Raw genomic sequence first — 12,685 nt, 5'->3', positions numbered from 1 at the left:
TTTTACCTAATTTACTTAGATTTATGAAAATAGTCCATTTTTAAAGTTTTCGTGTACCAGTCAGCTCGCTTATGCGAACTTTGCCGGTTTACACGTTTAAGCTTTAAATATTTGTTTTTACGCTCTTTTTAGCACAAATAATTACCCGATTAGTCTCGGGTCTTGAAATTTTGCACAAAACTTAATTTGACAGTAAGAAAATTTTACAAAATTTTTCCAGATTTATTTTCTTATATTTACATTTATTTATCTATTTTTAAATCTTATTAAAACACTAAATATGTCAAAAATACCAAAACACTTTAGAAAAATCCCAAATTTTTCTGAGATGATCTCTGTCATCCTCATAACTTCCTGGAATTTTTCCAGATTTATTTTCCTATATTTACATTTATTTGTCTATTTTTAAATCTTATTAAAACACTAAATATGTCAAAAATACCAAAACACTTTAGAAAAATCCCAAATTTTTCGGGGATTATCTCTGTCATCCTCATAACTTCCTGGAATTTTTCCAGATTTATTTTCCTATATTTACATTTATTTATCTATTTTTAAATCTTATTAAAACACTAAATATGTCAAAAATACCAAAACACTTTAGAAAAATCCCAAATTTTTCTGGGATGATCTCTGTCATTCTCATAACTTCCTGGAATTTTTCCAGAATTTAAAACTCATTTTTCAAGCCATTTTCACCCAAAACCGAGCTAGAAAGCCCTAGAACTCGTTTCACCTAAAAGCCTACTTAGACTCTTCCAACTGAGCTCAAATTTTGTGGGTGACTTTTATATGTTATAAAAAGCTTATCTTAAATTTTCCGGGATTTTTCATCATGTTTTGCTATTTTTCACTATTTTTGGCCAAAACCGAGCATTAAATTCACCAAATATTCATCTTTTATCCAAAAATTACCAAAAATTCACAGATCTCATATTTTCATGTGTAGATCATCTCTGTGAAATTTCGTGACCCGACTCTAAGCACACGAAAATCTGTCCAAATTTCATAAACACACGAAAACCGAACTATTTTGTGTTTTCTAGCTTTAGATCGCAAGGATCTCGGTTTCTAGCCTTTGCTAGCCGCTAGATACAACACTTACAAGCACATCAACACCACACCAAGCAAGTTATACCCACAATCAAGCCATTTCTTTCCTAGTGTCGGTTAAAACATCAAAACAACGATTTTGACCGTAAAAATCCGTTCTCGACTCTTTTTACTCATTTCTTGGACCAAGATCCCTTGTATAACTTGTATACATCTCTTGGTCATGCAAGAGTCGGTTTCATCTCGGATTTTCACCCGTTTTTCACATGGAAAATTCATTTGACAAGATTTCAACCGTAAAAATTCATTCTAAACACTTTTAACTAATTACTTGGATCAAGATCCTTTGTATAACTTGTATACATCCCTTGATCATACGAGAACCGGTTCCATCTCGGGTTTTCACCCATATTTCACTTGGAACCTTTTGTTCTTGCAAAAACAACTCAAACTAAGTAATTAACACCAAAGATTATGTATTGTAATATGCTTATACCTTCAAAATCTTGGTTAAAATGTGATGATCTTGGAAGAAAACTTGAAAGAGTTAGAGATTTGAGAGAGTTTGAGAGAGTTTTGAGAGAGTTTGTGAAGTAAAAAAAAGAAAATGTAATGTGTAAAAGGGTGTGGGGGGGTGGCCGGCCTAATGAGGTGGTGTGGGGGGCCCCACAAGTTCAATATTAGCCACACATTTGGATTACACAATCCGGATAATGTTGTGGATAGTCTGGTTCAGTTCGTTTCTCGTTTAAACTCGTAATTCGGCTTAAAACGAGCCTAAAATGGTTGTTTTTCGGGTCAAAATGAAATTTACATAAAACTGATTTAAAAACTTTAAAAACTTAGCCCATGACATTAAAACATCATATTATTAATAATTACGCATCTTTTTCGGCTTGATTGATCGTCTCTTGCTTGATTTGGTGTTAAAGGTGTCGTTTAGCGTACCGACGTACCATTAAATCGAAATCCTTTTTCTGTGCTATAATTTACTTATCCCGAAGCATTAATACTTCGTAAATATCACTAAACATTATATACTTCGTCTATAATGTAATTCCCGATTCGTTCGGGTTTCAATAATCGTTCATTGGTTGATTGTAATTCCAATACGATTCACTATATAATTGAGTATGATTCATACTGTGAACCATATATATTCGTATAAACGTGCTATAACTCATGTAATCAATATTAAATAACACGCAAATAGTATATACCGGCTAGGGTATACCTGGATTTGCCGGAATCGTTACATCAGTCCTTCATCATTTGTAGCTTGTCACTTCTGGTCTAATTCTCGTTGTCCAAAAATACAAAAGCGGCTCGCGGCGATGCGAGCGTGCGAAGTGCGCCATCAAAGCGCCACATTGCGCCCAACGCCCTTCGCCATGGCCATCGCCATCGGCCTCGCCCACGCCCACGCCCAAGCGCGAGCGCGTGCGCGTCGGGTGCTACGCACCCTTCGCTAGGACCACTTGATGCATGATATTCATAAAAGAATATTACTATGGAAAATCTCTTCCTTATAAAAAGCTTCCATTTCTTTACAACTTTCCATGTGGGATGGATTCCATCTTCCTTATTTATACCTTAGTGGAATGCTTCCACTTTCTTACATCTTCCAATGTGGGATGGAGTTTTCTTTCATGTAAGTAAACTTTACTTAGGAAATATTTTTATTTCCTTATTTTTCTTATATTTCTTTATTTAATATGACTTGTCCTTAATATTATTTTTGATCTCTCAACTTTCCTAAGTTGTCAAATTTTGATCGAAATTTTGGGGATGTTACAATTTGTTCCAGTATTAAGCATTACGTTATTATGCTTTTAAAAAAGAAAAAAAATTGAGGAAAAAGCCAAAAATATGTCTGTGTATATTCAGTTATGTATTCAGTAGTTCGTTTATGTAAGAAAAATAGAAAAAAAATAATAAAAAGTCAAAGAAAAGCTTAAAAAGAGTCAATGTTCTAGTCAGTATTGGTTGTAAATGAAAGTCAGTGAGTTTGTTTAGTTGTTTAGTCGGTGGAATAAATTAAGTCATTGTTTATTTAGTTGTTTTGTAATAAGCCGGATCGGATTGTCTGAGCTACTTCAAAAATCCCCTTCCATACCCTTACACCTGGCCCCGTTAAAACCCTTTTAAGACCTCTTGATTTGCACTTGTGTCAAAGCAGCTTTATGGATGAATATTTGCTTATGAGTGATACTGAAAGCAGAGTGATACTAGCACATCTTTTGCTAGTCCAGATATTAAATCGAGAGGAGAGATGTTATATTATGAGGGGTATGACCATGTGTGTCTTAAACGGAAACAAAGTACACTCGTTTGGGCGGCTCCATAATTTTAAATTGTAACATTAAATTATTTGGTGGGTTATCAACCTTGACAGTGTCAGTTCTTGGGAATTGGGTATGACCTTATACCTCACTAGTATTAATCGTGGTAATTTATGAATCATCGATCGAGGTGTATGTGTTGCATGAGAGTTTGCTTGAGGGCAAGCAAAAGATAAGTGTGGGGATGTGATGATCGGGCAAAAGTCGTGTATTTATTATATTATTTGTTTACTTTTAGTTTAAATATTATATGAACTTTGGTACTTCAAACGTGTTTATGTGTTTCATGATACTTGACGTTAAGGACGCTTATCGGGATGAATTACGGGCTTGGAATGAAGATGTAGAAGACTCATAATGATTGGCAAGCTTTCCGATGCAAAATAAATGAAGAAATGAAGAAAATTCTGTTAAACACCCTTAGCGCGGCGCTAAGGGAGTTTAGAGATACTCTAAAGACTCACATCAGGAAAGTAGAGTTTAGAGACGCGCTAAAGTCTCACCCCTGGACTTTAGCGCCGCGCTAAAGTCCTCCATACGGGAAATTAAAACCTAGCTCTATTATATTGAGTTTTCAGCCCCCATTCGAGATATCATTCATTCCTTCAACCAAGTACAAGCCCTAGGACGATTTTCTACCATCCCGAAGCCTCCGGTTCGTTCGTTCATCGCATGCTTTCATCCTCTCATCAGATAAGCGAATCCTTCGTGATGCCGATGTCAGGCTAAACCATTGTATTCACTTTAGGCTAGTGTTTTGTGTAAACTAACTTTGATCAGATTCTATGTTTTGAATGCTTATGAACTTGATTGATTGTTTTTAATCTTGTTTTACATTAGTATTGATTGTTTAAACAGTTTATGATTTTGATTATCAAACTTTGCGTCACTTTTCTGGTTGTGTTCATCACATGTAGGGTTTGCACTTATGTCATTGAACCAATAATCGTTAGTCATTGCTTATAGCTGATTTTCATATTTTAAACTGGTAATTGGGTAAGCCAGAGTTTAGTTGTGTAAACAATTCGGTTATGGTATCGTTTGTCCTCACAACCCAACTGTTAGGTTTAGTAATTACTGCGCAATTAATCTTAATGAATATGTGATTAGTCGGTTATCACTTTACCTGAACCTGAAGTGAATCTTTCTCTCATAATTATTTACAGTTTTAAAAGTAATCGTGTGTTATAATAATCATCTTTATAAATCGCTTGACATCGTTTGTCCACTTAGTTAATTAATTAATAATTATGAACTTTACTTGCAATTTCCACTGATTCCCTGTGGAGACGACCTTACTTACGCGTACTAGTTATAGGTATTTAAGTTATATAAATACTTGTTTTTTATTAGAGCACGACATCTACATCAAATTACACATTACACAATATGGAAATAAAAGTTGTTACAAAATTTATAAATCTCTAAATATATCTTTGTATACAATATTTGTAGTTTTATATGTAACTTTACTTTCTATATCAAACTTAATAGTTTCACATTGTTTATGTTTATAACTCTAGATAATGCAACACGTAGCTGTCGTGAGTTAAAATAAATTGTCTCAAAAACAAACCAACCTATAATGATTAACCTTAGTTTTTATTAATCTTCAATGCAAAACAAAAATAAGGTGAAAATATCATACTTTAAAATTAATCATTTTATCTAAAGGTATATGATTTTTTTAAGAATAAAAGTGTGAGTTCCAATATTACTTTCGGATATGATTTTGGCTTCTATAACACGGTCATTATATTGTATTTTCGCATATAGTTTTGTTTCATTGCATAGACCAATTTTCTAGTTAGTATTTTAAGCAGCATTACTTCAACGTCGACTTTCAGGATTAATCTATAACTTGACAACCTTAGATTCTGAGGTCATTTAAAACATCAGGAAACTAATACTTTCTTGTAACGTAGTATTTTATGACTGATATAACATGGATAGCGAACGCTTGCTAATTTCTTGAACGACCTCATTTTTTGGTGCAAGTATAACTCGCTCACTAAAGAAATCTGTATTTTTAAAATCTTCAATAATAGAAGAATACACGAAGTCAATTTACCATCTGATTAATAGTGTGCTAATGTATAACATGTGTATTTCAAAGATAAGTTGTTTATCCACCTAATAATCCAAAACATATAGTCTATTGTTTGTATTTTTGTGAATTTTTAAGATGATTAACTTAACATAAATAATGGGTTAATTAAATAGTTAATAAAAAAAGAAGTCGTAAATGGCTCCTTTTTTAAACCAACCCGTGGACCGAACTCATTTTAATCGTAAATTGTTTTGACTTGAACGATGTTTGATATTTTAACCCGTTAAAGAAACCCGCTTGTTTAAGTTAACATAAACACTAAGAATACATCAATAGTGAATTTGTCTTTTCAGGGTTTGAAAAAAAAAGACTTTTAATTTAGTAAATAATTATGTATATTTAATAAGTTAAAGTTTATTGAAATATAATTTTAAAATTAATCTTGCCTCTTCATCTAATAATATCATTTTTTTATAAAGCCTTAATTAATATAATATATTTAAAACCTTCATATTTAGAATCATTATTCAATATCAACGTGAAAATTGGTTACTTATAAAAAAAACTAATACTAGTAACTGATATAATATATTTATATAAAATAAAATAACATATTTATGTTGGTATTAAATTGTTTAAATCAGAAAAAAAATATTAAAAAAATGAAAGATTAAAAAGTTAAAAATGAAATACAAAATTATTAATAAGAAATAATTATCAAAAAGTGAAAATGAAAGATTTAAAAGTAGAAAAATGAAATACAAAGGTATTAATAAAAAAGAGAATTGTCAAATGTATTTAATATGAGAGGAGGGGAGTTTGTAAGAGTTAATTTGATGACATGTATCATTTAATAAGTTTTATTTATTATATAGTATAGATTTATCTTTTTTTTATTTTTGTGTGTTTGCGTGTGTGGTGTAGATAATAATTATTTTGGCTTACATATATTTCTGTTTTTGGATTTTTAATATTGTTGAACTTATGTTCTGTAAGAAGAAATAATAAAATGGTATATGATATCAATAATCTGGATTTTCTAAAGATTATCTATTTTCGACCAACTAAAATAGTAACTAATACCAACCAACTATCGGTTGGTTACAAGTTTTGTTCAAGGCCAGAACCTACGTGGAATGACCGATCTTCGACCAAGTCAAAGAATATTTATTTTCTACCGAATAAAATAGTAACTAATACCGATCATCTATCAGTTCACAAGTTTTGTCCAAGACCAGAACCTATGAGGAATGACTGATCTTCGACCAAGTAATGTGCTAGATGGTCTAAGGTTGAACACTGCTTGCAAATAACTAAAGTCTATAACAATCCATAGAGTGTAAATTTAATGTAAGAAAGTTAGGTTAAGATAATAAAAACAAATTAAAGTTAGTATATGTGAAAATATAAAAGAATAAAAACAAAAGATTCAAGCATCTGTTAGCTCTATTTAAGTATTTATATGAAAAGGTAAAAAACCTTGTATTGAAAAGTTGTAAATGCACACATTTACTAGTCAGCAAAACCATGGCATATATGAAATAATTATATGTATATAATGTATCGCTTTTATGATAATAAAGACGAGTGTTGTTATTTAAGTGATTCATTGATGGTCCTTCAATTCACCCATGTAGAATCTAATGCATAAATAATATCATATCAATGTATCATCTTTTTCATTAAAGCTTTGAAGAAATTTTGTTATAAACAATTATTTATAGGTATGTATAGCTATTATTAAGATACTAAGTACACATGTCTTGGTCATATCCAAATTGGATATCACTTGAACCAGAAGCAACACGTTAATTTGGTTGAGTTGACCTTTTAAGTTTTATCGTCTTAGGTGATCAAACTATTCACGAAAGTGTCCATTTTCAAATGTAAACACCATTTCTAAAAATAAAACTAAAAAAATAAAAATCATAATCTAACACTACCTTAAGAATTTATTCATGGGCAGAGAACCCCGTGATAAAGTTTTTTATTTTGTTGTTAGGCGTATCCGACCATGTCATTTTAATAGTTTGACGTCCCTAAATTTTGGTTGGTATAATAGATTGATAGAAAGAACTTTTAAAAATTCTATCACGACCTGAGTTTTGCGGAATATATAGCAAAATAGTCTAGATATAACTTCGATTTAGTTTATCTTTACCCTTGTAGTCATGTTATTACACATCTAACATCATTACGTATATACACTGATACCACACCTTAGTTCTACACGTCTACTACCAACACATTTCATTTCTTTGACATTAGTTGGGTTCACTTTTAATAGGCTCACTTGCTTGTCAACCAACATATATTTCCTCTTGATACACTGGCGGATTGACCCACAATTAAAATCCTCTATCGTCACATGATTCACATCCAAATATCCAATATATATTTCAATTGTCCTCAGCAAAAATTAATTCATTATTTTGCACACATATGTGAGGTGATTAAATAAATTACAAAAACACACAATAAAGTATATAAATATTTTAGGCTATTGAAAATTGAAACCGAATCGTTACTAACAGCCTGGTTCCAGTTTGGTTTCATAGTTTAAACCTTAATAATAAATTAAGTTTAAAATAATTAGTAATTTAAATGTATCATCAATTTTAACTAAAAACTAACCTAATATGATACTTGAGATTATCAAAAATAAAAAAATGATAATTTTAGCCACATAAATGGTAAATATTAGTGGAAGATCTGGGACGTGAAATAATAACAACAAAGATTACAAAAGGAATCATATTGCAATTATGTTAATTTATAGTCTTTTCTGGTTTCATACGGCCGGTTGCCGATATAAACCGCGAACCAACCGTTCACTACATTTTGAAAATTTTGAAACCGACCAACAAACCGAAAGTAAAAAAGAAAAAAAAAAATAAGTCAAACCAATGACCGATTTAAACGATTTCAATGTTTTAACTGAACCATAAACACTTATATTTGTACGTGATTAACAACTTCAAACACCCTTGCGTCGCGCGGACACCCGCCTAGTAAAATTATAATAACTCACGGCGACACTTAAAACAAAAAGAAAACGTTACCCTAAATAAATAGTGTACAACCCAAGATCCCCAAATTGTTTACATTTCTCCAGTTTACCCTAACAACCCAATCGCCACCATGTTCCGTCAAGCAACCCACCGCCTCCTCCTCACCCGATCCACCACCACCACCATCCGCCGTGTTTTCTCCACCGAGGTTGCCACCGACGCCTCCTCCGGCGACAGTGCGTTCATCGAGTCATGGAAGAAGGTCGCACCCAACATCGATCCACCAAAGACACCCAGCCAGTTCATGGAACCACGCCCTCCCACTCCGTCATCTCTGCCGTCTAAACTCACTGTTAATTTCGTCCTTCCGTACGCTGCTGAACTGTCAAAAGCTGAGGTTTGTTTGTTTGTTTATTTGAGTCTTCTAGGCTTTCAGATGGGTGATGATTTGGTTATCTAATATTTTGTTAGATCTTTTAATTTTTAATTTGGGGTGAATATGGAATAATTTAGACTAGTTTTATAAAAAGTTTTAATGTTTTATTTATTTATCTTATTTTAATTTTTAATTTAGGGTGAATATTGTTTTTAGGTTTGAGATGGTTAATAATGTGGAATAATTTGATTTAGTTTTATACAGAGTTATAATGTCTTTTTTTTTTTCTTTTTTTGTTTTTGGTATTCTTTAGGTTATGCTAATATGATATTGTGGTTATTGAGATTTTTTATACTAATGTTTTAGTTTCATCTGGTTATTTGTTAATTGTGTGCGTGTGTTTAATTTATTTGGTATTATTCTGATATGTTTTGGTTGTAAAAATGATGTTTGGGTTCGTATTTTACTCATCCCAAATGAGTTTTTGATTTAGCATGTTGTTTTTACAAGTTTTTATTTTATTGTGGATATTCTAGGGTTTGCTCGGTTAAAAATTGAAATAATTTCATTCACTTTTATAAAAAGTTATACTGTTTTAATTTTTTGTTTTTTAGGTTATGCTAATGTATGCTATAGAATATTGTGTTTATTGAGGCTTTCTGCTCTAATGTTTTAGTTTCATCTGGTTATTTGTTAGTTGTGTTTTGGTTGTTTTGTGAGCATTTTTGATGTGTTTTGGCAGTAAATGATGCTTCTGTTCATGTATTTATACTCTTCTAAATGAGTAGTTTGATTTGGTTTGTTGTTTTTACGAATTTTAATTTTTGTGTATATGTATTCAAAATGTGTAGGGCAAAATTAGTCGGTATATTTTCAAAATTTGTATAGCAAAGTCGATTAATATATATTGGTATTGTGGTTATTGAAACTTTCTGTCCTTTTGTTTTATTTTTATTTTTTTTGGTATTCTTTAGGTTATGCTAATATGCTTTAGAATTTGTGGCTAATGAGGTTTTTCCCCTAATGTGTTAGTTTCATCTGGTTATTTATTAATTGTGTGTGTGTGTGCGTTTTTATATATTTCTTTGCTAAGCTTCTGGTGTTTAGGTTGTTTTGCAAGAAATTCTTACGTGTTTTGGTTATAACTGATGATTATGTTCATATCTCTACTCAATATAAATGAGTAGTTTAATTTGGCTTCTTATTTATAAATTTATTAAATCGTTGTGCATATGCATTCAAAATTTGTAGGGCAAAACTCAGTTGGTATATTTTCAAAATAGGACCAATTGATTAATGTATATTGAAATTTTGCTAATCTAGTAAGAATCAAATTAAAATCCCATAGTAAGGATGTTGAAGATTGTGAATAACATAGACGAAACTCCTTTTACTGGGTACTTCAAAACAGTATGTAGTTAAAAGCGACATCAATTAAGACTAACTATTTATAAAACCAATAAAAACGTGAGATAAGAAGAATATGGATAAAATACACCATGTTTGTAAGACAAGACGAATTATATGTTGCACAAATATATAGACTAAGTGAGTATTAAAAGTTTTGAAACAATAAACTTCAAAGAAAAAAACTCATTTAGAATGTGAAGATATATGTATAAATATGTAACATGAATAAGAATCCAACCAAAACCACCCTTTTAGGATGTGAAAAGGTATGATCATAGTCGTGCCTTGTATACTAGATATTTGCATATCGAGTACACAAAGTACATATACTGATCATACTATTTCACATCCTAAATTAGTGATTTTAGTTGGATTCTTGTTACATATTTGTGCATGTGTAATGTGTGTTCACATTCTAAATGAGAGATGTGTTTTACAGCTTTCAATACTCAACGAATATGCATGTAGGTGCTACATATCATTCTTTTATCTTATAATATGGTATCAGTTTTATTAATGTATTTTCACATTTTTATTGGTTTTAGAACCTGTAAGTCTTTATTAATGTAGCTTTTCACTACATTTGGCTTGGGCTATCTAGTAAAATATGATCTGTTTATATTGGTTGCACGTTTCCGCATCCTTTATAAGTGATTTCAGTTTATTTATTTTATTAGCAGGTTTAGAATAAGTATTGATTTGATTTTGCTATACAGATGATACTTGAATTCTTTGTGGTTTGAGATGTTTGAACATGCTTATGATTGATGACTGATGGAAACTTTCAAAAGAAACCTGTTATTATATAAATTTCATGCTAACTTTTTTTTTCTTTTGTGATGTTATTAAAGGTTGATATGGTGATAGTTCCCGCCACAACGGGCCAGATGGGTATTTTACCAGGACACGTACCGACAATTGCAGAGCTCAAACCAGGCCTCCTTTCGGTTCATGAAGGTAACGATATAAAGAAGTACTTCATAAGCAGTGGCTTTGCTTTTGTGCACTCAAACTCCTATGCAGACATATTGGCTGTTGAGGCTGTTCCCCTTGACCGCATTGACCCAGCACAAGTACAAAAGGGTTTAAGCGAGTTCACTCAGAAACTTAGCTCAGCATCAACCGATTTGGACAAAGCAGAAGCCCAGATTGGAGTTGATGTTCACAGTGCACTCAACTCTGCTCTTACTGGTTAAGGGGTTTGTCATCTTTTAATGTTATTTTTGACTGAAAAATAAGAGTTTTCTCTTAATTTTGTTTTATGCAAATGGGGAAAACTTTGGCAGAATGTTTTTGCATTTTGTGGGTTTCTTCATTCTGAATTTGAAATATAATATGTCCTGTTTGATATCAAGATTGGTTTATTGAAAGTTGGACATAAATTCAAGATAATGATGATTAGTTGGTTTGTTACTGTTACTTGACCTGATTGTTTGAGATGTGGACATAATGAAGCATGATTGTTATGAATGTTGAGAGTTGAGACTTGTTTTTTTTTTCCTGCTGCATTGTTGAACCAAACTTTATGTAACCCGAAGCGTGATAGTAAGCTAAGCATGTGTGTTTAGACAGTAGACACGAGTCACATGCATCATCTTAGGTTATAGTTTAAGTGCATTGTGTCTTCTGGTAGTGTGGAAATGCGTTGTGTTTACACATTTATAGATATCCGTGTAATAAAGGTCTTACGCCCTGTTTTTAGGGAAAGGAAAAGGAAAACTAAGGATAGTTAAAAAATGGGTGTTCTTGAGTTTTTTTTAGGATGGAAAGGAAAGAAGCAGGAGGATTTAGGAGGGATTAAATTAATGTATTTTCCCAATAAGTTATCCTTTCAAAAATGGGATGATTACTAAGTATAACTATTTTTTAACATAGTTATCCTTTCCTTTCCTCTAATTTCCTTCCAACTTAAGAACACATCTAATTAAAAAAAAAATTCTTTCCATTCCTTTTCTTATCCTTCCCTCTCCTTTCCTTGGTTAAAAAACTCAAGAACAAGCCGTACTCGTGCTTTCATTTAGGTTGATGAGATCTATATGATATCGTTGGTTATAAGATATTGGTGCTTTCATTTAGGTTGATGAGATCTATATGATATCGTTGGTTATAAGATATTGGTGAGGTTCTTATGAGTTTTTGGGTAACCGATTCTATGCTAACAAAAAAACATTAATGGATTTTCTTTTTCGGCATGCTACCATTTAAGGCTCAACTCTTTTTGTGGAATGGAAAACCTTGGTAAAATGGTATTTGCATATTTGTTCATGGTGAATTTGGGAGTGCCACATTTGATACCAAATGTATGAAAATCTTAAAATAACAAAATAAAAAATAAAAAATACTAGCCCTTTCAATATCTTAGGGCTAGTTACGGAAAAGTAATATCATTGTCATGTAGGCGGAGTGTATTAATCAATTTTGCCCTCAACACACCCGTAAAAAG

General features: G+C 31.7%; 1 protein-coding gene across 1 annotated transcript; it reads left to right on the top strand.

Annotated features, from left to right (window-relative positions):
- Positions 1–8,547: 8,547 nt before the first annotated feature.
- Positions 8,548–11,661, top strand: LOC143564789 (ATP synthase subunit delta', mitochondrial-like). Its single transcript, XM_077051963.1, has 2 exons — positions 8,548–8,853; positions 11,094–11,661. The coding sequence occupies exons 1-2, from the start codon at positions 8,587–8,589 to the stop codon at positions 11,436–11,438; spliced, it is 612 nt and encodes a 203-aa protein (XP_076908078.1). The 5' UTR covers positions 8,548–8,586; the 3' UTR covers positions 11,439–11,661.
- The last annotated feature ends 1,024 nt before the right edge of the window (positions 11,662–12,685 follow it).

The sequence above is a fragment of the Bidens hawaiensis genome, unplaced genomic scaffold (assembly GCF_021521415.1).
Source record: "Bidens hawaiensis isolate Kalapana, Puna unplaced genomic scaffold, B.hawaiensis_p1.1 tig00022162_1, whole genome shotgun sequence".
Classification (NCBI taxonomy): domain Eukaryota; kingdom Viridiplantae; phylum Streptophyta; class Magnoliopsida; order Asterales; family Asteraceae; genus Bidens; species Bidens hawaiensis.
This window is presented reverse-complemented; position numbering and strand designations above follow the sequence as displayed.

Bases quoted from the DNA above. Each gene is read 5' to 3' on its own strand.
- LOC143564789 (XM_077051963.1), top strand. From the start codon at position 8,587: ATGTTCCGTCAAGCAACCCACCGCCTCCTCCTCACCCGATCCACCACC. The intron at 8,854-11,093 runs GTTTGTTTGTTT...ATGTTATTAAAG, and splicing joins CTGAACTGTCAAAAGCTGAG to GTTGATATGGTGATAGTTCC.